General features: G+C 44.1%; 1 protein-coding gene across 1 annotated transcript; it reads right to left on the bottom strand.

Annotated features, from left to right (window-relative positions):
• Nucleotides 1-767: 767 nt before the first annotated feature.
• EI24 (EI24 autophagy associated transmembrane protein) lies at nt 768-24,951 on the bottom strand. The gene is made up of 11 exons (XM_066639346.1): nt 24,764-24,951; nt 13,174-13,321; nt 12,234-12,379; nt 10,959-11,019; nt 9,987-10,053; nt 8,056-8,180; nt 6,192-6,311; nt 4,600-4,711; nt 4,182-4,293; nt 3,414-3,488; nt 768-2,433 (listed from the first exon to the last, which is right to left on the bottom strand). The coding sequence occupies exons 2-11, from the start codon at nt 13,213-13,215 to the stop codon at nt 2,271-2,273; spliced, it is 1,023 nt and encodes a 340-aa protein (XP_066495443.1). The 5' UTR covers nt 13,216-13,321; nt 24,764-24,951; the 3' UTR covers nt 768-2,270.
• Nucleotides 24,952-26,326: the final 1,375 nt, after the last annotated feature.

The raw sequence follows: 26,326 nt of genomic DNA on the forward strand, positions 1-26,326 counted from the left end.
CATTCAGGGCTGGGGATCAACTCTGAAAACAATAGGAAACAGAATGTGATGGAGTCTAGAGCCGAGGTCAACCCAGGTGCTATGCTAAATGCATGGCTGCTACAGAGAACCCAGGCCCTGGTCTTCCCCCTCCATAATGTTCAACAGAATTTGCCTGTGGTCTGGTATCCCATTGTATGCATTTTCTTATCCCCTGCTCCAAATCAGCCTTTTCAGCCACACTAGACGCTGTTCCAGAACCACCATTCAGAGCGTGATACCATAGTCTTTCGAGACTGAAGGTTGCCAACAACAACAACAGCAGCAGCTCCGAACAGGATAACAGCGAAAACAGATGACATCATGAAACAGGGAAGTTCTATTAGATGTTACAGATGAAAAAAGTGCTATTCTTGTTTGGGACAGAAGAGGAGCTTCTAATCAAAGAAAGACTTCCAGTGCCTCATTCCTCTTTTTAGGAACTACCCAAACTTAGACACCATTTTAAGATAAACCAGTTACAACCCAATGCTAATCACATTTATTCAGATGCAAGTCCCAGAGAATTCAACAAGGCTTAGTTCCAAGCCTGGACACTTGGGACAAAGCTTAGCTGAGCCAATATTTTTCCAAGTACAGAGAAGCTCCCACTCCGGGACACTTGGAGAAGGTCTCTTTTAAAACAAATATTTACTCACTTGCAAATTAGCTCTCAGGGTTCCCCCCCCCCCGCCCAGCAACATGCAAAAAAATCAACTTCGTAAGTCAGTCAATCAAGCCTGGATTAATTCAGGTTTGTGGGGTGTTTTTTTCTCCCCATTTAATATTTCAGTGGAAAATACTACATAAAACATTTATCTGTAGACTGATCTGTTTTGCCAAAAAAAGGGAGGGAGCTTTTTTTTTTTTAATTTCATAGTTTTAGGCCCTATAGAAGTTTGACATGGAAGAGGAATACTGTCCAAAATCAAGATCCATTGTGCTCTCTTTGTGCATACAGTTACATATGTACACCCAGACAAATACACACACAAAAATCACATATCCTGAGCTGACTAGCAGTTAGTTTCAGCTGCATCTACAACCACATAGGAGAACTTCAGCTGACATCATTCCACCTTGGCTGGGACAATAATCAAAGGAGAGGCCGCGTATCAGGATCCGACCTGGAGACTTTTCACCTAGAATTTGAATGAAGCAAAAAAGCTTCGAGGACATATCCGACATACTCAGATGCAGCAAGGCAATGTCTATTTCAAGGCCATAGATCAGTTCTCTCTTTTTAGCCCCCACCCTGGTTATAATTTGAGCATCCACTGTTTCCCCTCTTAAATACCACCAGGCTCTATAAAGACACCATGTTTTAGAGTCATCTATTTTACATTGTAAATTTTAACATCTCTACCACACATTTAACATGCTTCCATTTCAGTTCCTGACTTTACCCGTACACTTTTCAGACTTCCCTTTGTAAGTTCAGGGGGAACTTTGTGGAAGTTCCACAGATGTAGAATTTTTTCTTTTTGAAAAAAAAAAAAATCCATACATTCTGCTATTTAGGTTAGGAATTTGTTTTATCCATCAAAAGTGGATCCCTTCCAGGCTGCTAACAGATGTTAAGCTGATATCTGTCCAGGTCCTTCGGGGGAACACACCTAAAGTTGTCAGTTGACAGCAAGAACTGTTCTGATGCCATTAAGAGACGAGAGAGTCCTCCCACTCTAAATCTTGATCTTGCACCAAAGGCAACATGATCCACTTTCTTTATCATTTCTGCACAAGAGCAATTACAAAATCCTGACCTGAGTTATACAAGATACAAAGAACTATGATCACTGAGAAACCCAAACACTTGCAGTGCAGCCCACCTTAAAGACCCCATCAGCATCACAAAGCTACAACAAAATATGCATTACAAAAACCATTCATCCTGGGGAAGGGGGGAAATGGCACAAAATGGGGTGGGGGCCATATACAAAAAACAGGCACAGGTCTGTGACAGGCTATAAAACAAGCAGGGAACCAGCTTTTAAAAAACTCACAAAGGTGTTAAAAACCACAGACCCTTCTTCTGTTTCTTCCCCACCCACCCCCATTTTGTTTTTTTAACCACACACTTAGTGTGACACAAGAACCAGTGTCCAAATAGGGTTTACAATGATCAGAAGGGCAGGGGGAGGATGTGCAATGCCCTCAGCAGAACAGTTACTGCCCTTCCCTGGATTACAGGAACATGTATACAGCCAGGAATGGTGCTCTCTCTCCTCCCACTTCCCCACTTTGGTTACGGTTCAGTGAACCAAAGCAGCCCTTTGTCTGGCGGGTGATGGGTGTGGTGAGGGCAGTCGATCAGCTGAAGAAGAGCTGCTCAGAGAGGACTGCAAGTAAACCGTCTTGTGAAAGAGTCTGTTGCTAATGAAGACCACCAAGGAAAAGAGGCGCAACTGGAAGTGGCTGAAAACAGAAAACAGCTATTGGTTCCCATTCAACAGCTTTTGATACACAAGAATCCCGCCCTCCCCCCCCCCCCCACCGCCCATATCTGCGGTTTCACTAATCGATGGTTCCCTGGGGGCTTCCCATGTCCCCCGCACCCATTCTACTGTAGTTTTGCTTTACTTTCTTTTATTATTTTGCTTAATACAGGAAGAGTTTCTGGCTTAACACAGGATAGTAACATGCATAGGGACCCTGCACGCTAGAGGGAGACTAACCAAATATTAACAGGAAGCAGGACACATTGTGCAGTGTTTCATATAGGGTTCTCCCATATCCACTGTCTCCCTATCTGGGGGGGAGGGTAGACCAGAAGCACACAGATAGTACGGAACCTGTACAGTCGTATTGTGCATTCTGGTCTTTCCCTGCTCCTTACGCCAGTTAATGCAGAGGAAGAGCATTTCTTTTGTTTTGGGGGCATTACTACTGGAATTCTATCCTTCTGTGCAACCTCTGAATCAAACAAAACATGCAAATTTTTGCCTAACATCTCAACAAAGCCCTCCTCCTCCAGCAGCTAAGAGGTGCTTGCAGAGTGATGCCTTTTAAGAAGTGGGGCTGCTGAAAGGGCAGCGCTGGGAGAGCCCAATTATCACGCGGGTTGGATAAAGAACTTGCATGGGCTGTTATCTGGCCCACAGGTCTTATGCTTGCCACCCCAACCTAAGCAGAAGATAAATCTCTCAACAATCTACACTGGCTCAGTTTGTCTGAGTGAAACATCAAGCACATCCCGAGTCCTCAGATCCATCACAAATGCTCAGGATACGATAACTCAGTTGAGCCAGGGCTCACAGTGAGCTTTGCTCACCTCATTTTACTGTTCATGAACCATCAAGAAAGAGGTCAAGTGATTTGGCGATTCCATAACTCACTGGTGGGACCCCACCTTCTATTTAGGAATAAAATTACAAGGAGGACAAAGGGATACATACTACGCTCGCCCTGGTGTCTTTGCTTCATTGGCGCTGATGATAAACAGAGGGAAAAGAATGGAAAACAGGCAGCCACTGAAAAAGAAAGACACAATCACTCAAAGAGGCTTTATTACAGGATTATTTTGTCCAAGGCAACCTCTTTCTACAAGATGCAGCAACAAATATGCCCAATTACAGGAGAAAAGTCTGTCTTTGGGCGTAAGGAAGCGAGTCTATGAATTACTAGCTTTACAACCACTTGAACGTGAACACGTTTCCACACTATAGTGCTGGACAATGGAGTGAGCCAACTGTTAATGCAGATTTCAGGACAATGAACCACTACACAAGGGGGTGTACGTGCATCCCAAGAAATAGGGACATTTCTCAGTTTCTCACATGGGGCTCAGGCTGAAGTTGTTTTCAGAAGACCTCTTAAGTTACATACATATTTACCAGGGAACAAGTTCTATTAAACTCAATGGACTTATTCCTGAGCAGCTATACAAAGGACTGCACTATTATTCTTTCACAGCTTACAAACAGATAAGTAAAATCTATCTAGAAATAGTGTGTAATTTTCTGAAGCGAGTATCCTTCCTGCTGCTATGCCTTTTTCTCAGGAAAGTCTCCACCTCTTTCCATTCTGCTGTACCACACTGCCTAGTAAGACCATCCCTTTCCCATCCCCTTCTTCCTCCTGTTCCTTGCTAACGTTTCAATTAATCAGTTTTTTTTTTGTTGTGTTGACATAAAAATAGGATATCTCCTATTTTCAGGTCTCACCTGATAATGTAAGACGACTGCATTGCAGTGAGAAAGGCCAGTGGTAAACCGAATCCAAAATAATAGGGCCAGTTCCTTTCAATGTTGGATAATCGTTGATGCATTTCAATTCCTGACAACAGAAAAGATAACACAAAGTGTTAAAAATGAAGGAAGAAACAGGCATTTCATCTCACATTCTTAGAATCCTTTCCTACATCCAAAGTGCAGAGAGGTGGAAGCTCCCTAAAGGTTCTGGATGACCAATCCAATCCAGACTACAGTAATGCACCACAGAGCAGGCGTGCACTGCAGAAAGGTGCCTGTAAAGCATATTCCCAGAGATGATCATCATGAAGATTACCAGGACTTGGTTCACAGATTGTATTCCCCACCCCAAGCACCACATATAGTTAAACAGTTCTCCAGGGGCACTCACCTTTGTTAAACCAACGATATTCAAAACAGTACAGGGAGTAGAGCAGCGACATATGAAGTAGGCTGACCAACTGGCCGATGATATCGATGGGAAACAGGCTTACGATCATCCCCTATCAAGGACCAGAAAGAATCAACTTGAGGTTCCAGTTGCTTCTGTGCAAAAGCACCCCTTTGCATCATGACAGAAGCACAACCCCTTAGCTGGTATCGCAAACCAAAGAAGCCAAAGAGTTGCAAAGGCTTTTGCTTTCCATTTCCTTCACACATCTCTACTATCAATCCCACTGTCCTCTCCACCCACTGTTATTTTGGGGCTGCTGAAATTTGATAATGATTTCTGCAAGACAAGAGGTTCCTAGTCCTCATTCTTGCCCAAAGCTTTAAAGGACTCATATGAGGACAGGCATCTTGCATCTCAGCAATACAATTCTTGCCCTGAGTGGCACAGGCTCCCAATAACTCTTCCGGAGGATGGCCTAGTGCAGGGGTGCTCAATAGGTAGATCGCGATCTACCGGTAGATCACGAGGCAAAATGAGTAGATCACAGAGCCATGTCTCTCCAAACTGTTAATATGTCAGTTTCGTCTAGTGACTAGACGAAACTGACATATTTAGCTGACACTAAACTGACACTTTAGCTGCTCTTCAGGCATGCAGCAACAAAACTGACGAAACTGACTAGACTCTAGACAGTTTCATCAGTTTCGTGGCGCTGCATGCCGGTGGGCGGCGGCGGGAGGGGGAGCTGGGCTGCACTGGACTGAGGCGCTTCCTGGGGCTCCGTAGCGGAAGGGGGGGCGGGAGTTCGAGATGGAGTTGCTCTGATGGCGGTTGCCGCGGAAGGCCCCGAGTGACCCTCTCCTTCCCTTCCAGTCAGGTCCGGCCCAACCCAGCCCAGCCATGCCCGGCCCAGCCGCCCCTGTAGGAGCCCAGAGGTAAGTGCTGCGGCCGCTGCCGCTCTCGGTCGGGGCTGACAGGTGAGATGACCCCCCTGGCCCCCCGGCCTCTGCAGGAGGAGGGCCGGTGGGAGCAGTATCTCCCCGCCTGCACACGCAGCCCCTCGCCATGGAAACGGGGAAGCCCCCCGCCCCTTCCGAGGAGGACCTGCAACGCCTCCCTCTCCCTGCTGGTCTCGGGGCGCAGCCACAAAGAGTTTGGGGGGGGTGGGGAGTGGGGAGCTCCTCCCCCCCATAGTGCAGCAAGGCTGGGCATGTGCCTCTTGGGGGGACCTGTGGCTGCCCCCAGTATGTGGGGTGGGGAGAGAGGAGAGGCCTCCCGTGTGCTTCCTGAAGCATCTGGTGGGCCACTGTGGGGCACAGGAAGCTGGACTTGGTGGGCCTCCTCTGACCTGGTCCAGCAGGGGCTCCATACATCAAAGGGGGTGTCTGTCAGACGCTTCCTTCCCCCTGGTAGATCTCCGGGCCTTGCTGGGTTTCAAAGTAGCTCTCGAGCCAAAAAAAGTGTGAGCACCCTGGCCTAGTGGATGTATTCTTACACAAGTGTCTGGCTGATTGTCCCAATATTCTCTTGGCCCATCAAGCACCACGTGACACATGTGGAACCCATTTTCAGGTCTTGCCTGCTCTTACCTGGATAAGGAAGAGCGCCTGCAGTAAGAGGTTGAACAAAATATCAGCAATGATTTTACTGACACTGGGGAATGGCTGAGGCTTCCTTCCCGACACCTCAAATGCCAAATCTGCAATGTCCTAAAATAAAAGATAAACATCTCAGTAGAATCAATCCCCCAAGATAAAAAATGTAAGTCTTTATTATGTACGGCCACCATCACAGTACAGTTTCAATAACAATATAGTTCATCGTCTACTGCTTGCAGCAGACTCATCTCCACAGAGCAGATCTCACTTCCAAGATGTTATTTCCTGGTCTCTCTTTAAAACTGAAAACCGATTTAAAGTGTTAAACAACTAAGAATCAGGGCAATGAGAACTTGTATTAAGGTGGCCAGTAAACTTTATACAACTTTGGTCTCAGATACAACCAAGCCACTGAACATAGGAACAGCTGCTTCGTATTTACACAGTGAGCCATTTTCAAAGAATACAGCCTTATACTAATCTTCTGAAATGTATCACTGAAATGTTTTCTGAAATGTATCACTGCAAAAAGAAACCATCCTAGGGGTAAAAAAGGTAGAAAGCAGTGTAAAGCAAAAATGTATTTCCAGGTCATAATTCTCCAGGTGCTATTTTGCCTCCACATGCTCAAAATGCCCCTTAGGTAAATAACCCATGACCTACAGCATTCTGAAGATAGTATCACAATATATGCCTTCCTGAATCATACCAAAGATTCATTTAGTGCAGCATTCTGCTTCCCACATAAGAACATTTCTTATGTTCTTATTCAGTGTGTGGTTGGTCTGTGGAACCCCTTGCCACAGGATGTGGTGACGGCACCTGGCCTGGATGCCTTTAAAAGGGGATTGGACAAGTTTCTGGAGGAAAAATCCACTACAGGTTACAAACCATGATGTGTATGTGCAACCTCCTGATTTTAGAAATAGGCTATGTCAGAATGCCAGATGCAAGGGAGGACACCAGGATGCAGGTCTCTTGTTATCTGGTGTGCTCCCTGGAGCATTTGGTGGGCCGCTGTGAGATACAGGAAGCTGGACTAGATGGGCCTATGGCCTGATCCAGTGGGGCTGCTCTTATGTTCTTATACACAGTGACCAACCAGAAGCTCTGTTGAAACTTATTACCAGGACAGGAAGGCTAGCTTGCTGTTGCTTTCCAGCAAAATGAATTCAAAGGCATACTGTCTCTGAAGATGGAAGTTTCACATAGCCATTGTGACTAATGGCCATTGACAGACCCATCCTCCATGAATATAATCACCTTTTAAGGTCACCTAGAGTTTGTGGCCATCAGACTATCTTAAGGCACTGAATTTCCTACATCAGTTACAAGTGGTATAAAGAAGTACTTCCTTTTGCCTGTCCTGAATTTGCCTCCCCTCAGTTAATAAGATAGCCTCCCACTGAAAAAATTATGAAGAAAACATTATCAAACCACTTTAGTTTTATAAACCTGCAAGGTTTATTTCCCCCCATGCACAAATGCACTTTTTCCATAATTAAGAAGCCTCCAAATGCTTTAGGCTGTACTACTATAGGAAGGTACTACAGGGTCTGGGTAATTATTGAATAATGCAATCAGATGCAAAATCATGTGTTTCATGTAACCACCTTGGCCAGTGGAGCACTACATTAAGAAAGGGCAGCACTACATTAAGAAAGGGGAGCAACATGGTAGAAAAGCATCTGCCCTGCACGCAGAAGGACCTAGGCTCAGTTCTCAGCAAAGAAAACACCCTGCCTGGAACTAGAGAGCCACTACTAGTCAGTGTTGACGATAATGAGCTAGAGGACCAATGAACACAGCAGGGCAGCTTCCTGTGTAAGGAGCATCCCTTGGCAAGATTACCTACCTGAAACCAAATGGCGTTGACAACTTTACTGAGCACGAACAGTGGGAGGATCCAAAGGGCACTGAAAATGGAGGTGAGGATAAATTCCAACCATGACCAGACATCACCATGTAATGAGGGATCACCTTCCAAATAAAGACAAAGTTTCCATCAGCAATACATGCACAAATGGTTCCCTACAGTTTAGACAGCTCATTTCTCCTCCTATGATAAAAAAAGAGAAGTGGGAACACGACTCCTTCCTACACATCTCTTCTGCTGGCAGAGATCTCTGGAGATCAGTCAAGGCAGACTGGGGTATATTTATAGCTTCCCTTCATTGAGGAGCCATGGCTCACCCAGGTTATTTACTTACAAGAATATCCTAGCAGAGGTACCTTCTCTTTGGTTAATATTACAAGAATAGTCATTTTACCCATTTACCAGAATTCCTGGCATAGCTCAAAAGTACAGACAATATTTGTTTTGAAATATGGCCAGAGAAATTGTTTCCTGTTACTAAGAGCCCAATCCTATCTTTCCCATACTGGTGGAGCTGTGCCAAAAATTGGTGTGCTGTGTCCAGTGGGGGGGAGGCAGTGCTGATTCAGAGGCTTCAGCAATGAAAGGGGATTTAAATCCTCTTACTCTGCACGTAAGCTTCCTGACCTACAATGGATCTTCTCAGACCTGTACGCACAATTTCATTAGTGTAGGTTCAAGAAAAGAATGAGGGTGGGTTGGCAGTAAAAATGGAGGGCAGAATCCAGGGTAGAATTGCCAGCAGAACCACTCCCTCCCACAGCCTCCCCATCTTTCGCACTCCCTACCCGCCTCCTACAGTGGCTTACCTTCTCCTGCGGGTGGCTGGAGCTCCAGTAACGCAGGCAGGAAAGCTCTGGCCTTCCCGCCAGTGTCTGGGCAACACGCTACTGAGGACACTGCTGGAAAGTTCTTTCCAGCATTTTTTCAGCAGTGGCTGGTAGTGGAACACATGTTCTGCTGCCAGCCAGAACCCACAGGATTGGGCTGTGAGTTTCCTAGGCTTAAATTCTAAGCAGACTCACCAGGAAATGTGTCCCAATATACCCAGCAAGACTATCTTCCATGTGAACAGTCTAAGGACTGGGCTGCTAGTGTTTTGAGATACATTTTCCAAAAACTCCAAGGTAGGAAGAAAAAGTATTTTGACACCCAAATGCCACATGGTTGATGGAAGCTGAAGAGAACTATAACCAAGGACTAAAGTTATGTTCTGATCAAACACTGTCATGCATGTATTTTGATTCTCGCGAATTCGGAGAACCCCAGAAAAGTGATGGGACTGAAAGCATTTTTTGGTGGAGGGAGGAGATAGAGTTGAAAAAAAATGTAGAGGAAAGCAACAGTAAGGAAGAAAGGAATTTCAGTGGATTCCAGTACAGCCAGAAGCACTTGGCAGCTGTAGAGTGCAAAGATTAGACATCCATGCAAAGGTTCTCAAGTCCTTTCTCCCATAAAGAGAGATCCACTTAAGTTTTTCAACAACACGCAAGCCAAGACACATCGCTAGCAAAAACCATCCTTCAAAATAAAGAAGCAGCCACAGCACTCCTGAGATGGACACACCAAGAATTTAAAAGGCTGGTCTTCAAAGAGCTGCATGAAGGGCACTCAAGGAGCCTTAGAATGTTTGCCTGCTTAAGATACTGACATTTTTCCTTTGGATTGGTAGACTCCCATGCCATGTTCAAATTACCTCTAAATTCCCTTCAGGGTCAAAGGAGGTTTGTCAGGTGGCATGGGGGACTGTTGCTGAATAAGCAACAGTCCAAAGCGCCACTGGAAGTGCAGAACTGGTCATGCAACTAGTCACCAGTCCACATTTGCATGGGTTGATGACCAATTAATCAAGATGCAAAGAATTATCTACTTCACAAAGACAGTAACTTAGAAATCGAAAGTGAACCTACCAATTACATGAGCTGTTGCTGACTGAAGTACAGGTATAAACACCCGATAAAACAAAAGGAGGCTAAGCTGAAAGAAGAAAGAAATCATTACATGTTAATGCATTGGTAGCCACATTCCTTTTTATCATTATCTGTAATCATGAAGTCTAGGGCTGGATTGGGACATTACGCAGCATGCTCAAGTCCACTATTTCTCCTAGTGGCAAAGACCTGTTAAGTATTCATTTAAATACGAAACATATGAAGTGTGTGTAAAGTATCTAAATATTAAAACACAGAGCACCAGAAGTGGAGTTCTATCATTCTATAAATAGTCAGAATGTATAATTGAACATTCCCTTCTGGCACTTCCACGCAATTTACTCACCAGCCAGGACTGATTTTAAATTGAAAATGCAAATCCACAATGAATAATCAAGGCTGTGAAAATTCAATATACCAATCATGGTGCCCGAGAATACAGAGCAGAGGCCAATCCAGTTCAACTGTACTCTGCTCAAGATAACTTCTACACATGGATGTAGAGAAGTATTTAGTTTTTTAAGAAACAGGTTGAAAAGGCAAAAAGTGTTGACCTTTTAAAGTAACTACTCCCCAGGACAATACACCAGCTCATGCTAACTTTTTAGGTGGATCAGCAGGCTACTGTGGCAGGAAAGTAGCACAAAAGACTTAAGGAAGCTTTATTTCCAAATCAGAGACTAGGACCAAAACACAGGTCTTAAAATTTAAAAGAAAAACACAGGATGTCTGATTTGGAATAGTAATACATTTGCAGCCTACCATACGATGCTCTCCACTGAATTGTGTATTTAATACATTTTTTGTCTACTTAAAGAATCAAGACAGACATTTGATTTCGCTCTCTGTTTACAACATTAACAGCACAGGCAAGTTGGCATTCACCCACTGAAGGAATACAATTGTTTCAAATGATGCGCACTGATGTTTAATTAGCAAAAATCAACTTACCCAGAATACACCTCCATTCCAGGCACAACACTGAAATATTCGGCTGACTATCCGGGGTTCACTAGGGAGCAACAAAAGAAATGTGCAAGGTTCACTCAGAAGTTAGATTGTAAATTGTGAAAAATTTAGTCTTACTCTTTCAAGCAGGGCAAGAAACACAAGTTATCACTGCAAAGTTGTCATGCCAAATCTGCTCTTATATAAGGGCCCAATCCAGACCAGTGCATGCCAGCACCAAACAACAACAAACATGCCACTTCCACCACAGGCCCAGTGCTGGAGCTAACCCAGCACAAGCTCACACTGGGCCAGCTCCAATGCTGGGCCTGCAGTACATCACCCAGCATTCCATGTGAAGTGCCAGGCAGCGGAGAGATAAGATGGGGCGGGGCGGAGGAGGCATTCCAGGTGGATGGGGGGGAAGGCGTGGCAGTGGAACAGAGCAGGATGGGAGGAGGGTAGGACTGGCAGAGCTGAGCTCCATTGGATCTGAAGCCCCGTATTGGGTCATGCGGATTGACATGGGACTCTGCTGCAGCTAAAAAGCGGCCACAGAACTGAGTAGCCTCATTGCAGGGCTAACTTCCCTTATCTGGGGGAAGGGGACGCAAGTTCCCTTCCCCTGAGGAGACACCAGCGGCTGATTGGTATGCTCAGGATCCCACGGTAGCTATTTTGGTGTCATGGGAGCCCAGTGCACCAAGCAGCTCAGGATTGGGCTGCCTGTCCAGTGGATAGTCTGGGATCTCCTGATGCTGCAGCATTCTGATGCATTCTGCAGCATTCATGAGGCTACGAATGTGTGGGTGTTGCTGGTTCACAAGGGAGATCCCTATGAGCCCCACATATGAGTAGGATACTACGTATATTGCAGTTTGGATGGCCAAACTGGCTTAACATAAGAGCCACATATGATAAACTTCAGATGTTTGAGAGCTGCAATAATTTAAGAAACATTAACATTCTTAAATATATTTACTCACCATGAACATTAAACATGTTTTTATCCCCTGGACTCTCCGACTATACCCAGTAAATAATTATAACGCTTGAAAGTTTCTTAAATACCTTTTATATTAGTTGTGATGCAAAAAGGAGCTCAGTCACAAATTTCCAAGAGCCACACATTATATGTCATGGAGCCGCAGGTGGTTTGTGAGCTACAGTTTGGCCACCCCTGCTATATTGCAAACATGCTCAGTAAAGAAAGAAACTGGAAGGGTTAGGAAGACAAGCAAACTCCCAAGTCTCCCATCCTGAAGTTCCCTTACTCACTTCTCCTGTTTCCTCTCCTCACTCTGTGCTCTTCTCTGAGCAAGAACACTGCTTGCTCTCCTTTTCCGTTGCTCTTCCCTTTTCTGCTGGATCCGAGCATCCAGCTTGGAGATGGTGCAGATCCCCCATATGGAATCTTTAATTCCCTGTAGACATAAATAAGTATTAGGACTACATTCAACGTACTTGGTAGGGGAAGGACAGGGAAGGAAACTGTGCAAGGAAAAGGAATGACAGAAGTTTACAAACATATCTATGACATTCTAATAAGCCACCTTGATTTTTTTTTTTTAAAACCCAGGTTGTTCTTTAAAATGAATTTTATTGCATTTTATTGGGGTCTTCATCTCAAAGAGTGCCGCAAGAGTAAGGAACAGAACTGATTAAAAAGAAAGGGGGATTCCAAGACAACTAAAGGTAAAGAGCAGTGGGAGAAGGAAGAGCTTTCTATGAATGCTTCCTGGTTTTGCCATTACATCCAAACCGTTAAACTATGGTTTGCAGCTGCCCACCAAGCCAGAATTAAATTCTGGTTTGATTGTCCTGGACAAATGCAAAGCATAGTTTGCTGGCTTGGATACAATTACAAACCAGGAAGAAACAAATTAAACAGAGTACATGAATAGAGAGGGCATTTCTGTAGCGGCAAACTACAGTTTGATATGAAGGGAGAAATCACCTTTGTGATTTCTCCCTTCATCAGGTTGTATCAGGTTTTTCAGAATGTGAGCCCAGGGACATTTGTATTAAGAGGTCTTATTCTACCTAAGAAAAAACACTTTTCCTTGCCCGTGCAGTCACAGAGAGGCTCACATGTTACTTTATAGAAAGCTATGATTAGAGCTATCTTAATGGCCAACTGGTAACACTGAAAGACTTGGAAATCTAATTTTAGCCTGTCACTTTCACATATTTGTAAGAAAAAGGAAGGAAGACTTACCCTGACGAGATCATTAAGGAAGATCTTGACACTATCTGCCATCTCTACTCCAGCATCGCCTCAAAATCCAAAACTATCAACTACAGGGTGAAGGAAAGAAGTAAACCCAAACCTCTCTCATTGTGAAGAGATGGTAAATTGGTAGGGTCTGAAAGAAAGGATGAGAGAGAGAACTGTTACTGTTAAAGAAGCCACAAAAGATTTTCTAGTTTATGCCTGGGTGGACAAGGTGGCAAGATAAAATGGAGGACAGAATGCCAATACCTTTAACTACTGTATAGAAGAGGGAATTTAGGCAGGTGCTGCTCAACATAGAAGGGTTTAAAAAACTGCACCTGCCAAAATTCCCTCTTCTGTACAACAGTTAAAGGTATAGGCACTCTGTCCTGTACTGGATCTGGTCACCCTATGTGCAGAGAATCTGGGTTGGACATCTGAGTTATGAAGTTCTTTTTCCTTTCTGCACAACACCTGATCCAACAGGGTTCTTAGGACCTTATGGAAATCCATGTCAGCACTCTCACACAGGTGCAGTATTCATCCATTGCAGTGCTTTTGCATAGGCCAGCAAGTGCTGGCTGTTTCAATCTGCATACATTCCAAACAAACCGCCCATAGCAGAACCACCATATATCTAGGGCAGGGGTCGCCAAACATTTTGGCCAGAGGGCCACATCAAATATCTGGCGTGGTGTGGAGGACCAGAAAAAAAATTTAAATATAAAATTTAAATAAATAAATAAATAAATAAGGAACTTAGATAAGTGAATAAATGAATGAATGGGCTCATTCATTCAACCTCTCTGGCCCTCAAAACACCCTCCAGACACAATCAGAGCACAGTTCTGGTCATGTTCAGTTGAGTGGGCCAGAGGCTTTCAGGGGACAAGAGGTTGGTCGCAGGCAGGAAAGAGGTTTGCTGCAGGCCACAACTGGCCCCCAGGGCAGGGTTTGGAGACCCCTGATCTAGGGGACTTAGGATCCAATCCTATCCAACTTTCCAGCACTGAAGCAGCCATGGCAACGGAGAGTGCACTTCATCATGTGGTAAAGGGTAAGTCACGGAGGCCTTCTCAAGGTAAGGGAACATTTGTTCCCTTACCTTAGGGCTGCACTGCAGCTGCATCAGAGTTGAAAAGTTGGATAGGATTGGGCCCTTAGGGTATAAAAGGCTTGCACCAATCTGAATAATTTCTAGATGCAATGCATAGGTGATGCAAAGACCAAGATCAAAGCAGTAATACTCAAATCTCTGAGATGCATGGAGTTCCGAGATCACCTTGAGCCTTCTTTCTCACAACCCATACTTAAAAACTAATACTGCAGGCTCTGCAAGATTTGCCATTGCAACACAAACAGATGGGCACAGTCACCTTGTTCCAGCAACCAACAATACTGTGATTTTGCACTATGGTGATGAAAAAGATTTGCTAACATGCTGGCACAAGTTTGGGGAAGGCTAAAACTAAGGGGAGCATGACTTTGATTTGATTGCAGGTACAGCTTTAACACTTCCACGTAGAGAACATACCAACCATTTTGGCCTAGTAACCTCATCGCCACAACCAACAAACCCATCTTCCTTCATTTCTGTTCCAATCACCTCCTCACCAATTACATTTTCTAACGGGATGTTTTCCCAGGCCTAACTAGGAACCAGAAAAAGCAGCAAAAATGGTAATTAGAATAGATCGAAGTGCCACAGAAACAGTTTTCAACTAAAGTCAGGAATGTACATCTTCCATTCACATTTGCATACTGGAATATATTTTCTCTTTTTTCCATTAACTCCACACTGGTCCAGACCAGTTAGACTACTAATGGTACAGTAGCTGCAAAGGGAACAGTAAAAGAAACTACCCAGCATGTGCTGCTTAATGACCTTCCACTTAACGACAGACTGCATACACAACAGTGATCAAAGCACAACAAAGACGTTCTTAATGAGGCAGTCAGGAGTTCCATAGCTTGTAGCAGAGTGTCTGTTTATAGTACACAACAAAGAGGCTCTTAATGCAAAGAAGAGGCAATCTACCTTCAGAAGCCTGTGCAGCCAGCTAGTGTCTGGCAGCAAGGGTCTGTTTACACAACAAAGGTACTAGATTGGGCCAAATGTTCACTTAACAACATAATCGCATAACAAAGAAGATTGGAAAACATATCCCCATCATTAAGTGGCTCAGATCTGTATACCTGTGTCATTAGACAGATTCTCTTAGTGCGTATCTGAACTACTATACATTCAAATCCAATCAGCTGAAGGCTCCAGTTCAGTGGCTCATCGGAGTTACAGGTCTACAAAGGGACTCAGGATCTCTGAACTTTTTCATTTGAATAATACTAGAAGTCTCTTTGGGGAAGCTGGAACCTTTAAACTAGCTTCAACAGTATTCATTCTGGGATGGTATGAACAATCCCACACTACTAGTTTCACTGGGGATGGGTCACAACTCAGTGGTAGAGCAAAACCTCTGCATACAGAAGGTCCCAAGTTAAACCCAGGCATCTCCTGCTAAAGAATCAGATAGATGGAAAGACTTTTCCTTAAAAAGCTGTTACCACTCAACTTAGACAAAACTGAGCTCCATCAGTAGCAGTCAACATGAAGGTGATAAGCTGCATTTGGTCTCCAATGTGACATTACCCTCTGTTGCCTATCCTTAAGCTAGATGGGCCAAGGGTTTCATCCACTATTTGGCAGGATCCTCTGTGGTTTACAATTAACAGCATAGACATAAGCACTATCCCACAGATTTTCTAACTTACTCTGCAGTAACACAGATTTCTGCAAAAGCAACTATAAATGCACAGTTCTTAATTTCTGCCCAATGTTGCATATACACAAAAAGGATCAAATGTGTACACCTGTGAGCTGGGCAGAAATTAACTGCATCTGCTCAAATTCTGCCTCAGATTGTTCTCATTTCAAGTGAAGATAGAGTGCCTTGCTCACCTCTGCAAGGAACTTCAAAAAGAAGATGAGAAGCATGCTCTGTGAATTATGGGGTTCCCAAAGTACTCACTTGCAGGCATTAACTATTCCTAACAAAACCCCTTCACTCTAGTGCTTGTCCAGCATAAGAAATAGACCGGTCCAAAAGCACCCTAGAGACAATCTCGTACATGCAGAGCTCACTGAATCACTCTTTCTCCCACTTGAGCACAAATTACTAGACTGATCTCATGATTCATTCAACCTCTTACCAGAAAGAATTAACGTTGTGCCCAACAGGTTCCTAAGTGTTCTGATGCAAAAGAGGTGCTATGCCTACGGTATAACATATATCACCCAAACCATACATCAATTTAAGGATATTTAGCATTTATACAGAACTTTAGAGTGTCCACAGCATATACATCGGTTCAGTAGTCCCAACAACAGCTCTGCCAGCAGGCCAGTATCATTACTACCATACTGGAAATGATGGGCTGCAGCAGAGAGATTTACAGCTGGACGAAGCTCACCCAGTCAGCTCTGAGCCGATGATACGAGACTGAATGAACTTTGAACAGGGAACATTCACAGCTCAGTCTCTTAACCACTTAGCTCCAACTTGACAGAGGGGACAATTCATACCTACAATAGTGTTTGAATGCAATAAATGGGACTGCAGCTTCAGGTTAGAACACAGGTTTTTCATGCAGGAGATCCCAAGTTCAATCCTTGGCATCACCAAGTAGGGATTGGGAAAGATCCCCTGCCTGAAACCCTGGAGAGCTGCTGCCAGTCCTGGTTAACAATACTTAGCTAGATGGACAAAACGTCCGACTCTGTATAGGGACAGCTCCATGTGTGTTCGGATGCATAATTTTATCACAATCTTTCACAGCTGCTGGTTACTGTGTCAAATTAGAGCTAGCACTAAGAGACTCCAGACCAAATGAGTGGTCCAGGCCATTTCAAGTGGAAACAAGGTACAAACATCTTCATAAGAAAGATTCCTTGAGGAACACCTCAATGCAGCGATTTTCAACCACCGTGCATGAATGGTCTGCAGGCGTGCCATGGGAGTTTGGGGAGGGTCATATATTAGTAGGGCCATTTGGGGATGTGAGCCCCTGGCCACCAGTACGGTGGCAAAAAAAAAAACCAGTGCTGTGCCTTGACAATTATAGCACCTTGTCGGTGTGGCATGAGATGAAAATGATTGAAAATCACTGCCTTAATGGATGGGAATAAAAGAAAAGGTTGCAAAGGGAAAAAAAGAGGATCAATGCAACATTGAACATAAGAAGAGCTCCGCTGGATCAGGCCAAAGGCTGACCTAATCCAGCTTCCTGTATCTCACAATGGCCCACCAAATGCTTCAGGGAGCACACAAGCCAACAACACTCAACCTGCATCCTAATGCCCTCCCCTGCATCTGGCATTCTGAGTAGCCTACTTCTAAAATCAGGAGCTTGCACATACCTATCATGACTTGTAACCCATGACGGACTTTCTCCAATACCCTCTTAAAGGCATCTAGACCAGATGCCATCACCATTTCCTGTGGCAAGGAGTTCCACAGACTAATTATACGCAGGGTAAAGGTATCTTTTCTTTTGTCTGTCCTAACTCTCCCAATGCTCAATTTTAGTGGATGTCCCCTGGTTCTGGAGCTGTGTGAGAGGGAAAAGAGCATCTCTCTATTCATCCCCTGCATAATTTTGTATATCTCAATCATGTCCACCCTCAGGCACCTCTTTTTTTAGATTGAAGAGCCCCAAGGTGGGGGGGGGGGAGGTAAATGGCATTAGGGCAAAACATGGAGTGCAATTGTGCAAGATAAACACACCTGCCTGTAACAAACTGGATTCTAGCCCTCAGAAAGCAAGTGCTGAAATAAATGCAAGGTGCTACAATCCTCTTTTGTTGCTGACCCCTTTCTCCCCCCCCCCCTTTAAAGGCTTTGTGGTGTCTAGCAGAGCAAGGGAGGAACAGAGCAATTGAAACAAAGGGTAATGCTAGGAAGGCTGAAAAAGGAGGTCTCGCCAAAGCGGGGGGGGGGGATTAGGGGCTGGGAGGAGGGGGGAATGCAAATAACTGGAACTATACTGCAGGTATTGGAGCAATATCGATTAATTGCATGCAATGGAAGGAGGGAGGGGTAGGTGCTATACAGGGCAAAGATGCCCAGGCAGCAAACTGGGGAGAGAAGCAATGGGGGGCTTGCAAAGGAGGGGGGGCAGGAACAGGAGGGGTTACCCCACCCTACCCCCTGGTGGTCTGTACTTGCCAGCCCCAGGCCCTTGGATTCTTAGTGGTGCAGCAGTGACAGGCCGCCCCCCAGGATAGCTGACTGTGCGGAGCCACCAGCTTCCTTAAGTTGCACCAGCCAGGAAAGCCACCGCCGCGCATGCGCAGGCCGACTGCTTCTCCAAGGTTGCAATTTGCCAAGCGGCCGCCAGGGGAAGGTGTGTGTCCCAGCCAAACCCCTCTCCCCCCCCCGCCTCCGTGGATGCGCATGCGCCCTGCGCCGCGCGCCTCCCGAGACAAGGAGCAAACGCAGTGAGGTGCCACCCGCAGGGAAGACGGTTCAGCATCCCCATCAGAGGGAAGGAAGCGCGCAGAGCCGTTGCTATGGAAACGCCTGTATTCGCCCCGCCTACCCCCTAGCCCTGATCTTTTCCCGCCATTTCCAAAGACTGGTTCAAATAAGGCTCTGTAATTAAAAATAAATGAATAAAAATTAAAACCACATTTATTATACCCTAAAGCCACATTAGGGTATTAAATGATATAAAAAACACAAGTTTCTTAAATGATGTCAATAAAATGATATTAAAAACAAGCATTTCTTAAATGTTAAAAAACAAAAGTTTACTAAATCATTAATTAATTAATGTTAATTAACTGATATTTAATAATGATTTAATTAATGTCATTTAATAAACGTTTGTTTTAATATCAAATATCATTTAATATTTAATTAAATGATATTAACAAGTATTAATTAAATGGTATTAATTAAATATTAAAAACTATTAAATATTAAAAAACAAAACAGTTTATACTTTCCTTATCTCTTAAAACTACACACACCATCAAGTGACTAAGCCAGTGTGAGGGTCTTACAAATATGCACAACATACTTTTTCTTTTCCTTTTTTTTCAAGGTGAGGTCTTCAGACGCTTGAAAAGCTGAAGTAAATATTACACGTTTTCTAAGGAAAAAAATATATATATACATATTGTTTCTAAGGCTGAGGTATTCAGGCACTTAAAGCTGATGGAAACATCACAAGTTTTGTGAGGATACACACACACACACTCACATATTGTTTTTAAAGCTGAAGTATTTGGTCAGTTAAAGCTGAGAGAAACATCAGAAGTTTTGTGAGGAAAAAATGTATATACATATTAATTTTAAAGCTGAGGTATTCAGGCACTTAAAGCTGAGGGAAACATCACAAGTTTTGTGAGGACACACACACACACACACACACACACTTTTTAAAGCTGGGGTATTCAGGCATTTAAAGCTGAGGAAAACCCCACAAGTTTTGTGAAGAAAAAACGTATACATATATTGTTTTTAAAGCTGAAGTATTTAGGCACTTGAAGAGCCACGGTAAATATCACAAGGTTCTGTGAGAAAAAATATATATAAACTGTATAGAATTTTTTTTTAAGCTGAGGTACTCAGGCACTTGGAAAGCTAAGATCACAAGTTTTGTAAGGAAAAAGAGATAATTGTAGCACAAAGCCACCACAACTTCAAATATATAAAGCTTCCATAGTATTTTGAATTTATTTGAATATAAATTTTTAATCTAACATTTCTGTCCAATCAAAGTAGCTATCCAGGTAGCCACAACACTTATCAAACCAAATGAACCATTTCAATGAAAGAGGTAGCCAGCTACAAGCAATAAAAAAACACAAAAACCATAAACTAAGAGTTTATCCATTGCATTAAACAATAGCAAAGGTTGTTCTTAAATAAATCAAGTCTTAGGCATCTAAACTTGGCAGCACTTTGTAAAATAAGTAATGTATTTATCCACAATGCTTCCATGAGGCTGTGGTAAAAAAAAACAAAAAACACACAGATAAGTCATGTACACAAAAATCTTTTACTCCAAATTAGTCAGGAAAAGTCACTGTCACACTGAAACTATGCAGTGCAGGATTATCCTAGTTGCACAGCAATTTTTGACCACTGTGCCACGGCACACTGCTGTACCACGAACGGTCTGCTTATGCGCCGAGGGAGTTTGGAGGTCATATATTAGTAGGGCCATTGGGGGATGTGAGCCCCCAACCAGCAGTGCCATGTGCCTGGTCAGCTGACAATTTTAATGCCTTCGCAATGTGCCGTGAAATGAAAAAGGTTGAGGACCGCTGAAAAGTAGCTTCAAGGTCTCCGCGCTAAATTCTTGCAAACTGTCTCTGGTGAAATCGACATCTCATGATCTGGCAACCCTGTTGTTTACATGCTGGAGCTGCATGCTTCATGGTCTGTAGTCGTTACAGATGCCATTAATAATGGCGGGAATAAATAATTTCATTAAAATGTAACTTCACTGTGGACACAATCCTACTGTGCCTTAGCGCTGGCAGAGCATGCCTTTCTCTGGCACTGGCTGACAAAAAGCATGCTGCAGCCACAGAAGAGTTCATGGCACCAACAGGACGGCCAGAATGCATGTTGCGGCCACAGAAGAGTCCATGGTGCCAGCAGGAGGGCCAGAATGCACGTTGCAGCCACAGAAGAGTTCGAGGCACCGGCAGGAGGGATGGAACAAATGTTGAGGCCACGGAAGAGTCTGTGATGCCGGTGGGAGGGCGCGCCAGCAGGAGGGCCGAAACATACGTTGTGGCCATGGAAGTGTTCACGATGCCAGCAGGAGGGCTAGAACATACGTTGTGTTCGTGGCACCGGCGGGAGGGCTGGAACATGCATTGTGGTCACACAAGTATTTGTGGTGCTGGTGGGAGGGACCACAGAAGTGTTCGTGGTGTCAGCGGAAGGACCGGAACGCACATTGCGACCACAGAAGCGTTCGTGGCGCTGGTAGGAGCGTCGGAACGCACGTTGTGGCTGCGGAAGAGTTCAGGGTGCCAGCGAGAGGGCTGAAATGCATGTTATGGCCACGGAAGAGTTCGAGGCACTAATGGGAGGGCTGGAACACACGCTGAGGCCGCAGAAGAGTTTGAGACGCCTGCGGGAGGGCCAGAACGCATGTTGCAGCCGCTGAAGAGTTCAAGGCTCTAGCGGGAAGGCCTGCACTGACCTGCCAGCACCCACAGAAGACCAATGTACACTGGAGCAGGTAAGTTCTGTGCAGGCCAGTGGAGGGGTGGGGAGGGATGTAACAAGAAGGGGAGGGGGTGGTTCAGGCACTTTGTTGTATTATCTGGCTGTATAGCAAATGAAAAAATGAATTAATTTACTATGCATACTATGCATAAATAATTTATGGAACAAGCTGGAATCCCTAGCGTGTATGCATTGCTGAAACAGAGACGCCTGCGTTGGCTCGGTCATGTCGTGGGAATGGATGATGGCCGGATCCCAAAGGATCTCCTCTATGGAGAACTTGTGCAAGGAAAGCGCCCTACAGGTAGACCACAGCTGCAGTACAAGGACATCTGCAAGAGGGATCTGAAGGCCTTAGTAATGGACCTCAACAGGTGGGAAACCCTGGCCTCTGAGCGGCCCGCTTGGAGGCAGGCTGTGCAGCATGGCCTCTTCCGGTTTGAAGAGACACTTGGCCAACAGTCTTAGGCAAAGAGGCAAAGAAGGAAGGCCCATAGCCAGGAAGACAGACCAGGGACAGACCGCACTTGCTCCCAGTGTGGAAGGGATTGTCACTCCCGAATCGGCCTTTTCAGCCACACTAGACACTGTGCCAGAACCACCGTTCAGGGCGTGATGCCAAAGTCTTTCGAGACTGAAGGTTGCCAACTAACTTTTTTTAATTTAGGGTCCCTTTATAACATATGCTACAGACCCTATACTAGCTTAATCTGGCCCTGAAGCTGTGTGAAGGACAGTTGCTCTCCCCTTCCTAAATAAAAGAGGACACCACTTTAACATTTCTGCCCAACGTTGCATATACGCAACAGGGACTAAATGTGTACACCTGTGGGCTCGGCAAAAATGGGTTGAAAGGTGCCTCTTTGCCCAGTTAGCAAGGGGCTCTACACATGTCCAACACAATAGTTACATCTTTAAAGATTTAAAAAGAGCTCCACATTCCTTCCTACACATTCATAGGTTATGCAAAAGCAGAAAAAGTTCCCTGTTTTGCTTCTGTGTGCAAAAAAGTGGAACAACAAGATTCAGACAACAACAATAGAAATATTGCAGATTCTCAAATGTAGCATCCTTTTCTTGAAAATCACTTATTTAAATTAATGGGTATCCAACAAAGAACAGCAGCTCTTAAAAGTCTCAGTGGTTCTTGGGAATCGGATTTTAACTGGGACACAATGTTACAGCAGATCATAAACATCCCAGAATGTCAACACAAACTGGTTACACAACACAATCCCTTGAATTATTAGGGACATTCACCGAATGAGCCACCCTTTCATACTCTCAATGAAGATGGTGTAAATGGCTATCCTGTAAACAGGAAGATTCTTGAGACTGTAATCTAATTATATTACAAGAGGCAAGTCAGTGCACAGAAGAACTTGTGGGACAACACTGGATGAGGAGGAAGAAGATATTGCTTCACATTACCCTTTCCAGTACAAACAAGAAACCACTGATTATTTGAAGCAAATAGCTTAACACCCTACCCTGACTATGCTCATTTAGTAGAAAGGATGCCTCATTAAGCATAGTAGGGGAGAACTTACTTCGGAGTAAGCATATACTGTCCAGGATCAGGCTGTTATTGTATGCTGTCAGACTTGGGCTTCTCTCTTTAAACACTTCTGCCTTGCGAACAATCAACAGAAGAAAGCTACAGTAGCAATGAGCACAAATGAAAACCTTCAAACAGTAAAATATAAGCAGAGCTTGTATTGGATCAGACAAGGGGTGCATCATTAAGCCAAAAATCCTGTTTGCCACATCAGCCAACCAGATGCCCCAGAGATTCCATTAGAAAGAGATTAAGGGCACAATCCTAACCAGGTCTATTCAGAAGTAAGTCCTATTTGTTCAATGGGGCTTACTCTCAGGAAAGTGTGGTTAGGGTTGCAGCCCAAAACAACACCAAAACCATACCCCATTATGCCATTCTGCTGTGACCCCATGTTCCATCTTTAAACAACTAAAGGCCCAATCCTTTCCAACTTTCCAGCACCTATACAGCCTTTGAGGAGGCCTACATGATTGTCCCTCTACTGCGGAATGCAAAACATGCCCCATTCACACAGCTGCATCGGCACTGAAAAGTTGGATAGGATTGGGCCCTTAGAGATTGTGAGGATGGAGAGTTCTGCCTCAGTGGCATGAAATTTGCTTGTTTTCAGATCCCACTCTTGCCATTCTATGATTCTATCAAGGCTTGCAAAAGAATTCTTGCATTTTGCTACTAGCTGATAACAAGTTCAAAAGTACTAGCTGTGACTGGAAGTTTAATTTTTTTTATAACAATAATGCACATATGAACTTTTACCCTTGATTGCTTCATGCGTGTCTTGGTGTTTGACCTGCGCCATGCAACACTGTTGATGAAGAGTGCTTGTTTGTACTCTGCAGACTGGGATAAACAGCATTGTATTTTCGCCATGGTAGACTCCATCCTGCATCCATCGTTTCTCAGGAAAGAAGAGCTTTTCTCACTCACTCATGGTTCTCAGTCTCACAAGCCATTAATATCACAACAGTTCTATGGCTTCTTAGCAAGTATATTGCACCTTATATTCTCATCTTAACATCCCAAGTCCACATCCTGGACTTGGATATTTTCAACTACAGTGTACTTATTTTTGAGGGTGTGTGCTTGGAATTGTAGCCACAGAATGTAAAACACACAGAGTGTAAAACCTTGAGCGCTCCCCAAGGCATCCTGTGGGTTACTGTGAGATACAGGAAGCTGGACTACATGGGCCTCCGGCCTGATCCAACAGGGCTTTTCTTATGTTCTTAGTTGTCCACACGGTGGACAGTAATTTGGAACTGGAGATGGGGCAGAAAAATTTACTTTCACTGAGACTTGATGGCTGTATTGAACTTAATCCATAACTAAGAAGTGGGAGGTATAATCAATCTCTAATTATTATTATGTACCATTGGCTGTATTGAACTTGATCCATAACTAAGAAGGGAGGTACAATCAATCTCTAATTATTATGGTTATGTACCACTGTTCAACAAAAAAAGTTTTTAATAGCAAAAGTTCCCATAGCAAAAGGAATGAAAAGACCATTCCCTGTCCCAAACAGGACTTGCTATCCAAAACAGACACAAAAAAACCCCAGCAGTGTTTTACATTTATATCATCCTAACATATCAGAGCAATGCACAGATCCTCCAAACAAGAAACCAGTTTTCAGGGAATACAATCTGTAACTTTATTCTATCAGGAACACAACTGCATTTTACTGCCATCAAAGAGAGTATTGTTTGCCTCCACCCAGAACCAAACACTGCGCAAACCAACTCCTTATTTACAACCCCTCTTTCTCCAGGCTGACACTGACCTTCTAGGGCTCTCCAAACAGTCCTCATCCACGTTTCTAAACAGCTGTCAATCCCTGGTGTTCAACACCACCATTAAATTCCTTTGCTCCCCAATTCTATTCGGTGCAAACAGCTCCAGGATCCAAGGCCCTGGGCATCTTCATACCCGGCAAGAGTCCACTGGGAAGTGTAGTATTGAGCCTTCCTTTGCTTTGCATAACAGTAAAGCTAATCACTCCAATGCAATCTGGGAACTGTAGTTCTAAGGATTCTTTCTCAGGAACCAATGAGAAATGCAGTTTCGTGTATTACGCCACGTATGCAAGATGAGCTCACACAGATCCTCTTTCTCTCTGCATTGATTCACGTTTAGGTGCTGTGTCTTGGATTTGTGCTGGTAACAGCACTCCTAGATTTCCAGGGGAACACCTGTGTTGATTTGTAAAAGCAATAGAGCAGTGTTTCTCAAACTGTAGGTCGGGACACACTAGGTGGATTCCCATTCATTTCAACATTTTATTTTTAATATGTATATTAGACTTGATGCTACCGTGGTATGTGACTGCATTTGGGGAAATGTTACTCATCTGTACTTTTAACAGGCTACTATGGATATGCTTTTAACAATGATAGTAATGGGACTTACTCCTAGGTGTGAGTAGGATTGCAGTCTAGCATTATTAAAAATTTCCCTGCATAATGATGTCACTTCCGGTCATGACATCACTTCTGGTGGGTCTTGACAGATTCTCATTCTAAAAAGTGGGTCCTGGTGCTAAAACAGCCATTTTCAGCCACTGTGCCACGGCACACTGGTGTGCCGTGAGTGGTCCACAGGTGTGCCACAGGAATTTGGGGGAAGGTCATTTATTAATAGGGCCAATGGGAGATGTGAGCCCCCACTGGCAGTATGGTGTGCCTTGTCAATTGTCAAAAACCTGGTGGTGTGCCTTGACCATTTTAGTGCCTTGTCAATGTGCCATGAGATGAAAAAGATTGAAAATTACTGTGCTAAAAGTTTGAGAACCACTGGTATATAGGATTGCCAGTGCCACCCAAATGACATGCATAAACTTAGAAAGAAAGAAAGAAAGAAAGAAAGAAAGAAAGAAAGAAAGAAAGAAAGAAAGAAAGAAAGAAAGAAAGAAAGGGGAAAAGACTCATTTCTCTGTATTTGTAGTAACCTATGTATACTAATAGTGTTGCATTAACATCACCTGACAGCATTACATATGTCAGTAAGTTCCCTGGTTTGTTTAGCCTCTCCAGGCCATAAGCCTGAACATTCCTGAGATGAAGTACATCAACTCTTGGGAACTAGTGATCTCTATTGGCTGTACTAGGATTTGCAAATGAGACTTCTCATCCAAATGCTTAAGCATCAGGGCTTACAGTAATTTAAGGGCACTCCAAAGAGGGGAAAGGGCAACAGTTCCATTACTTAGTGCTTCCATTTCTGAAGGTGCAACATAATGCCTGGAAAACAGGAGTTTCAACCAGCCAGCAGAAAGCCAGACTCTGAGTTGATGAAATAACTTTGGGGAATTTGACAGAGATGGGGAGTTTAGAGAGCTGAAGAAGAA

This window comes from Tiliqua scincoides, chromosome 11 (assembly GCF_035046505.1).
Source record: "Tiliqua scincoides isolate rTilSci1 chromosome 11, rTilSci1.hap2, whole genome shotgun sequence".
NCBI classification, from domain to species: Eukaryota; Metazoa; Chordata; class Lepidosauria; order Squamata; family Scincidae; genus Tiliqua; species Tiliqua scincoides.

What these genes read in the sequence shown, in the direction of transcription:
- EI24 (XM_066639346.1), bottom strand. Translation starts at nt 13,215, where the DNA reads ATGGCAGATAGTGTCAAGATCTTCCTTAATGATCTCGTCAGG. An exon ending in GAGGAGAGGAAACAGGAGAA is followed by an intron (nt 11,020 to 12,233) that starts GTGAGTAAGGGA and finishes GTTGCTCCCTAG; the next exon opens with TGAACCCCGGATAGTCAGCC. An exon ending in AGCAACAGCTCATGTAATTG is followed by an intron (nt 8,181 to 9,986) that starts GTAGGTTCACTT and finishes TTTATTTGGAAG; the next exon opens with GTGATCCCTCATTACATGGT.